This window comes from Garra rufa, chromosome 5, assembly GCF_049309525.1.
Source record: "Garra rufa chromosome 5, GarRuf1.0, whole genome shotgun sequence".
Taxonomy (NCBI): domain Eukaryota; kingdom Metazoa; phylum Chordata; class Actinopteri; order Cypriniformes; family Cyprinidae; genus Garra; species Garra rufa.
Window position 1 is genome coordinate 29290983 of NC_133365.1, and position 8766 is coordinate 29299748.

General features: G+C 40.3%; 1 protein-coding gene across 1 annotated transcript in view; it reads left to right on the plus strand.

Moving 5' to 3' along the window:
* The window catches only part of rxfp2l (relaxin family peptide receptor 2, like), an 80779-nt gene extending 72331 nt beyond the window's left edge, over window positions 1-8448 (plus strand). The window contains exon 17 of the mRNA XM_073840043.1: window positions 7500-8448. Within this exon, the coding sequence (XP_073696144.1) occupies window positions 7500-7639 (140 nt within the window). The 3' untranslated portion in view covers window positions 7640-8448. The remainder of the gene's footprint in view (window positions 1-7499) is intronic.
* The last annotated feature ends 318 nt before the right edge of the window (window positions 8449-8766 follow it).

Consider the following 8766-nt stretch of genomic DNA (forward strand, 5'->3'; position numbering starts at 1 on the left):
GACTGACAATTACACATACATTCACAAACACTGTCAGCAAACACCTTGTCACTGGGGCAATGTGCTTAAAGGGACAACATACTAAGTGTCCCTTTAAAGGGATAGTTCACCAAAATATGAAAATTCTGTAATTAATTACTCGCCCTCATGACGTTCCAAACCCATTTGATCTTCGTTCATCTTCGAAATACAAATTAAGATATTATTGATGAAATCTGAAAGCTTTCTGACAGGTCTGAACATTTCAACAGAGAGGATGACTTAAAATGTTTTGCCCAGCCTTTAGGCCCCAATATAGTTTAAGCGAAAACGAAAATCGTTTTTGGAGTTTGAAACCTGCTTGCCAAAGCGAGCTTTCTGGGAAAAGTTCATTTTGGCTGCAAAACACTTTCGTACCACCATTGGTCCATGACGAGTTTGCCATTTGTTTTACACATGTTTACATATTAATTTAAACATAACTTTCATTAGAGTGGCCAGTGTTGCTTACAGTATACCGCTGCTTCGTTTAACCCTTAAGGCGGCCGTACACTGTGCGAATTCGGACGGTTTGACCGTTTGGCCACACACGAGTCACGAGTGAAATTTTTTACGGACGCACGATTTTAAAACCTGCCGATTTCCGAGGCAATCACATTCTGAGAGGAAGGCTGTGTATAATATACTGTGTACAGTATATACTGTTAAATACAACTGTTCTCTGTCTATCTCATAACTGCATATAAAAAATATGAGCCGTAACACTTTGCTACACATGCAGGAACCGTCTGATCACCCTTGCGTGTATACACTCGTTGCAAACATGACAAAACTTCACCTCTACAGCAGTGCTAACAAGCATATGCATTAAAGACATTGGAACTGCAATGATACAGCACTGTACAGCATTGTAATGTATGTTTTAACTTAGTATTATGCACGTCGAGGGGGCTAGTTGGCCACCACTATAGCTAGCAATAGCTGTAGCAAACAATAGGTCAGGGCTATTCAATTGGCGGCCCGCCAATCATCTTCCTCCGGCCCGAGGGAGAAGCAAGTGCACCTGTCTGCAGCCTGCAGATCGAGGCGGGGCTGAATCTGGGGCGGGGCTGCACGTGTCACCCCGCCCACATGCCTTCTCATTGGTTGTAGGTAAATTAATGACGTCGATGCAACATCCCTCCCACAACTCATCTCATTGGTTAGTGAAATGGATTGAAGTCGCTGCCACGATAAACAGGAAATGCAGCTGGAAACTATACTTATGAATTATACGTTTATATAAACACTGAATCCTTTGCTTATTTATTCAGCTTTCAGATGTGTACAAATCTCAATTAAGTTTTTTAAAAACGTATGCTTATGACTGGTTTGTGGTCCAAGGTTACATACATTTACAAGCAAGACATCTTTCCGCTGTTTAGTTATCCCATTTCTGGCAATCCGTGACTTTAAATCAAAATGTTAACTAGTGGTACCCTGGAAATCCAGAGGTCTCGCGAGAGCACAATTTGAATTGTCTCTGCAAGACACTCTGGCATCGAGCAATGATGCAGGTTACTGCAATACTGCAATAAGCAATTGTGGGAACCAATCAAATCGGTGTATCTGATGTAGGCGGGCCAGAGGCGAGCTAAGCTGATGATGACAGCACTGCGATGTTCGAATCATATAGTAAACTTTGAAAGATCGCTGTCGCTACAGATGAACAACAAGTTGTTTGAAACGGCTTTGGCCGCTACAATGAACGAGTTAGACTTGGCTTTCCATATAAAAGAGGAACAGAAAACCGAAAACTCGAATCGTTCCTTTGCAAGAAGGACGTTTTTGCTGTTTTGCCGACAAATTCATTCACGAGTTCACGCTTACATATAATTAGCCGGAGAATAGTAGTGCATGTTTGGCGTGCTGTCCGGTGAAGGGCTCCGAGCTCGGAAGTGGCCCGAACCCAGAGTACGTTACCCCCCCAATAGGAGTAGCGAGAACTCGGAGTGATGAGATGGGGTGGTGGAGGTTTACTGATAAACCATCGAGTGAATTGAGGTGAGTCAGCTATCTTTAAACCTATGGCGCTGATTGACTTGTGATGTTTACGCTAAGCATCTGACGCGCTTCTCCCGAACTTTGTTAATGAAACATCATTTAGCTCTGCTGGTAGCTAAGCGTGTATTGTTGTGATTGGTCGTGGCTATCCAATTGCGTCCAGTTAGAGTTTCAAATGCATGCTTGGTGCCGCCCCTCGAGTTAGGTCCTTTTCATTGCTCGATCCCAGACCCTTAATCTTAATAGATTAGGGTCTGGATTTTTCCAGGCTAAACCAGTGGTGTTTATTTACAGCTTTTTTGATTATTGTCTTAATTGTTAATAAGATACATAAATGTGGAAAATTCTCAGCAAGAGTATCCACTATCCTTATGTTATTAAATTAATAAATAGAAAAGGGTTGTTAAACATCAGAGTTGTTTATAAATACAAACATTTATGACACATGAATGAATTTCACTGTTATTTATTTAAGATAATAATGTTCACAGTTATTTCTGATTCTCCCTCCCAATCTAATAGTGACACGAGAATATTTTATAATCTTTGAAATACATTAATTTCTCTAAGAAATTGAAATAACACCCTATAACAATCTGTTGACCCTTCCCGAAGTATATCTACTAAATTGAAACATATTTTCATTTCTTCTAATTTCGCTATTAATTGTCTTCTTTCAGTTTCATATTTCCTGCACTCTATTATGACGTGTTCCCCTTGACTATTACGCCGGAATGGAAGTGTAGTTCCTAATCTTATTAGCCTAGAAACTTGCAGTTTTGCATTTCCACCGGTCTTAGTACACGATATAACTACAGAAGAGTCAAGTTTTAAATACAACAAATATGGAAACTCGTTGGTCATTTTTGAACGCGATGCTATTGGTCTAATGGGATTCAATGATCTATGCTAAGCTATGCTAAAAGTGATATCGCCAGAACAGGAGAACGGCTGAATGGATTTCAAAACGGTAAAAATCAACTTATTAACTCGGGGGGAGTTGGAGAATGAGCCTATTTCCAAAAAAAGTGGAGTGTTCCTTTAAGCATAGTCGAATGTTATTACATTATTCACTTAAGGTGTTTATACAACCTTTTGAAAGAGAAATTCAAGCACTTTTCAATGACTTTCAAGCATTTTGCACAACCATTTCCATTTTGTTATTTGGATGGCCAAATAACTGAATGTTATTTTGATGGCCAAAATATACTTTGTGGTAAACAAACACTAATGTAAAAAATTTGAAATACATCAAATCACAATTATAACCAGTATATTGCAATAATAATCAGTGTAGTTTACGCATAAACAATTTATAGTTCATGTGAAGACATTTAAATAAAAAAAAAAGAAAATCATCTAAATTAAAAGTTGTTATATATATAGTTGTAAAACTGAGAGAAAATTCATTTAATAAAGACACCAGTACCAGTATTGATATCAATACTTCATTAATAATAGGCTACTTGGTAAAAAAATAATATGCCATTAAACACATATTTAAAACATACTTTATGTTGTTTCTACCTTAATTTGGAGGTCCAGTGTGAAATTCTGATAGAAATATGCGATTAATTACAGAAAAATGCGTGATTTTTTTTAATTGATTGACAGACAGTACTAATGTTAACCTTTTATAGATGTTGGTGTTGTAATATTAGTTGATTTTAGTGCATTTCAATTTAATTGTATAGCCCCCCTAGAAAGAGATCGGGACGGCCCCCACCCCCTTGGCCGCCTTCAAATTTTCAGCTCGATAATCCGGCCCTCAAATGAATCTAATTGAATAGCCCTGCAATAGGTGATCGATCACTGATCGATACATCATATAGCGCTCACTGTTCTTGCCAAAGTTCAGCGAGTTTATCCTCTTTCTCAATAGTCCAAGTCGCCGTGGCACTGTCATGTTCATCTTCTTCTTAGTGATGGGTCGTTCTTGAACGATTCGTTCATTTTGAACGAATCTTTAATGTGACTTGGGAAGAACGAGTCGTCTCGGGGAGTGATTCGTTCAGTCGCGCATGCGCAATTGCTCAACTATGAACAAACGACTCAAACCCGAAGACTCGAGAAATGACCTAATCAATTCTGTTTCCGGCTCAGGCAGCATAGGTAAAGCGTATGGGACTGTCACGTGATGAATGAACGACTCAAACCCGAAGACTCGAGAGATGAACGAATCCATTCTCTTTCCGGCTCAGGCAGCATAGGTAAAGCGTATGGGACTGTCACGTGATGAATGAACGACTCAAACCCGAAGACTCGAGAGATGAACGAATCCATTCTCTTTCCGGCTCAGGCAGCATAGGTAAAGCGTATGGGACTGTCACGTGATGAATGAACGACTCAAACCCGAAGACTCGAGAGATGAACGAATCCATTCTCTTTCCGGCTCAGGCAGCATAGGTAAAGCGTTTGTGGCTGTCACGTGATGAACGAACGACTCAAACCTGTACAGATAGAAGTGAGGGAGCTAATCATAGACTGAAGACCCAGGTAAACAAGGAATTAAACTTTTCTTTTTCTAATAGTATTATAGTTTTGTCTTGTTTGTAGTGTGATCAACGTTTGTACAAGCAGTACATGTGTTATGGAAGTAACACCTAGCTTTTTAATTATATTTTGGTAAAATGAACGAAATGAACGAGACTCAAAGATCCGAGTCGGTAAAATGATCCGAACTTCCCATCACTACTTCTTCTATGGTTTTCTTTTCTTTAGCTTCTGATTGGTCATTTCCAGTTTGATCAACAAATCGGCTCGTTCAACAGCACACACGTCACGCTTCAATCCGACAGCTCACAAAGTTTTTTGAAATGTTTAAAAATGATCATGAGGTCGGGAAGTGCTCGTAAGGCTCTCTGCTCATCTCGTAATTTCTCAGACACCATACGAGCCCCGACCATACGAGAAGAGACGATTTCCTCCGATAACCAAAAAAATCGCATGCGAGCTCGTACGACCTCAAAAATCGCACCGTGTACGCCCGCCATTAAAGGGGTGCAATTATGCTTTTTCACTTTTTGAACTTTAGCCAGTGTGTGGTGTGTATGTTTGGGCATAAAAAACATCTACAAAGTTACAAATCTCAAAGTCCACTCCAAAGGGAGATATATCAGTTTTTAAAAGGTCCCTTTTCAAGAAGTACAATGAACGGCTCGTTTGGACTACAGCGTTTGTTTTCCGCATGCTATGATGTCACAACACGGTATCCCGCTTACGGAAATTCAATTCGTTTCAGGGGTGGGGGATTCGCCTAACCCCCGAAGCATGTATTATGGACAGCTGCTGCTGGGATGCTTCAGCGAGCCGCAGGTCGTCTCAGCTTTAACTAAAGAGTCTGCGAACTGCTCCGGAATCCGTGCTGGAGCCGCGCCATTGACGTGCGGTATAGAGGTTTCAAACACACGCAGAGTCGCGGCTGATGTAAACACGAACACTGACTAGTGATGATCCATGCACGTGTCGGAGCCGTGCCGTTGACGTGCAGTGTGTGGTAAGACTGACGATAAGACCAACAATACTGTAGCGTATTATTTACTCACCATTCATGCATCCTAGGTGTATATGACTTCCTTCTTTCAGACAAATGCAATTGGAGTTACATTAAAAATAATCCTAGCTCTCTCAAGCTTTAGAACTGAACGGTATAGATGAGTGTTTCTCTCCATCAGTCCAAAACAAGTCGATCCATAATAAAAAAAAGTGCCTCACATGGCTCCAGGACGGTCGGTAAAAGCCTCCTTTAGCGATCCGATTTGTTTTTGTAAGAAAAATATCCATATTTAAAACATAAGAGTCACTTTAATCTAGTTTGCTGCTTTGGGAAGGGGCGCGGCAGGGCAAAACACGGTCTACGCTGTTCACTAATCGCAACGCAGTGGGACTGCTAACCAATCATAATACATTTGGTTTTTTGGAAGGTGGAACCCGGAACTAATCGAGCCGTTTGTGCCAGCCTGGGGAGAAAGATATTGTAATAATGCAAATTATGTTAAAAAACTATGCGTTTTTCGAACCACCAAGCATGACAGCATGTTCAAGTACACCCCCAAAACAAGATAAAGACTTTGTAAAAGAGCATAAAAGGACTAGCCTAGAATCTAGACGCGCCCCTAGCGGCAGCAAATTACATTTGCTTCCAAGGGCAGTCTAGTAACTCTCCGTTCACTTGAGACTTCCAAAAATTCAAAATCGACCGGGCCAATCACGAGTCGGTGGGCGTGTTTAACATGATGACGACTGACCTGCATTAGTTCCGTCAGACATTCTCTGGTTCCGTGAATTACGCGTGAGAGAGAGAGCGATGGCTGCTGCTAGCGAACAACTTTCTTTCGAATCGGCTTTGGCCGCCACTCTGAAAGACTTGAAGTTAAGCTTTTCACAAGAAACTGCTCTGAGGTCGTTCTTACCATAGATATGTATATGGTTCTAAAGAAGGATGTATATTTAGAGTTGACTACGTCACCTTCTTCGTTGCTCTGATTGGTTGTAGCGCTATCCTATTTCGTGGAGAGGGAGTTTGAAAGACAACCGTTTATCCCGCCCCTCCGGTTGAGCGCTGTCTATGGAGAGTGCCCAGACCCTACATTTATGTGGGTCTGGCTTGTCAGGCTATAAAAGGACCCCTTTAAACAAAGAACGAAAAGGAACTTTTGCAGGTCAAAGACTGGCACAGAAGAGAATAAATTTTGAATGAATGTTATTTTTTTAATGTTTTTCTTTATGCACAAAAAGTATTCTCATGGCTGAACGAAGATGAACGAATGTCTTACAGGTTTGGAATGGCATGAGAGTGAGTAATTAATGACAGAATTTTCAATTTTGGGTGAACTTTCTCTTTAAGTGACAAGCTGTTGTACCCCTAGCTAGTTTTTTGCACAGTTGTTTCTGAGAGTGTATATTTTAAAAAATGAGAGACGGTGATACAGGTTAGCATATGCTGTAAATACAGATAAATCATTTCAGATTATTTGGAAGGAGAATCAATCATGTCTAGATGTTCTTAAAATCAATAAAAAATTAGATTTTCAATTTGAGACACTTATTTTTATTATTTTAACTAGTATGCTATCTTTTCCAGAGGGATTAAAGCTCTTAATATCCACATTACATTTGATGAATGAGTATTGATTGTTAAACAGTTGACTTTATCGAGACACAATGAGCCAGTTCAATTGTTTGCCTTTATCCTGAGTTTTAAGCCTGAATCCAGATATAACTGTTTACTTCTTGCAAAAATCTGTTGACAACTGCCATTTACGAAACTAGTTATGCAAGTAGCCGGTCTGAGCCGAGAGGCACATTTTGATTAGTAGATGGCTGAGGAGCTGAAGCCGCGGGTGCAGGGAGGATTAGACATTCAACCGCCATGAGCACACATGAACACTTATCAGCTAGAATGGCTTTGCAGTTCTTCCCTTGGACAATACGGTTTAATCTGCACTTTCTTTTCTCTCTCTCTCTGTCTCCTCCAGGTACCATCATTCTGTGGGTGGTGATTTTTATCCTTCCCATAAACAGCGCCCTGAACCCCATCCTGTACACAATCACAACCAGCGCCTTTCAGCAGAGACTCAAACAGTGTTTGAAATATCGCTGCCAGCAGACTAACTGACACAAACACACACATACCCACACTATGCACATGCTCTGAGATTAATATTCCACGTGGAATGAAAAGTTAATAGATGACAGGATAATGACCACACACACGCACACGCAAACATGAGATGCTCTCATCCTCAGCAAAAGCTAATAAGGCTTATAAGAACCTGTAGGGTTGAAGTAATGAGAGCATACACGGCAACATTAACCGGCAGACCATCATGAACAATATATGCTTATGCAATTCATATGTAAAACCAAGCCTTATATGAGAAACAAAGAAAAGAGATACACGCAAATCTAAGAAACTTCAACTGTCAAACAGACCTGAAGCAGTGCGTATACATGCAGGGAACGCCAAACTCTGTGGCTGTCAGAGGATGCAGGCAGGAAACGGTTTGGGACGGACCCGGCGGGCTGAGGATTGGAACCCTTCCGACTGATTTAATTGCATTTTTGTGAGCTTGTGTGGATGTGTTTGGAAAACAAAGAGGTGGTTGCATACAGTCAGGACAGAAAATGTCCAGTTAGACCAAAACTATAAGGTGGAGGGTAAGAAACGGTTATATGGAATGATTTCACAATCAAAGATCATACTAAAATCAATCACAGCACTCCATCCGCACTCCATAAAAACAGAAGAAAGACATAAAGGTCATTATGGTGTTCACGTTCACATCAAATGACAGATTTGTTCCAGATTGCTGTTATTAAGATTACATGAGTTTATTGTGTGAGTCTATTATTTATGAATCTCACGGCTTTCATTTGTCTGCTGTAATTTGTCAGTTGTCTACAATATGTAAAATGAATGTACAATCCAACTAATTGCAATCAATAAATTTTAATTATTTCATTACATTTTATTGTATCCATTTGGCAGCACCTGTTCCTTTGCTCTGATGTATCTCAGCACTAAATCAGCTTTTAGACAATAAGATTTAGGATAGACCTCATTACCAGAGAGCAGCTTTACTGAATAAAGACGTTCATTGATCTCCCTGGACTGCACAGTCCTAAACAGCATCCCAGGACAATCATCTGTTTACTGAGCTAGATGAAGTGTTGGGGTCAGACAGCATAAAGTCTGATCAAAATTTCAATGCATTCTGTTTAAAATTTAATTTTGCTGTGTCC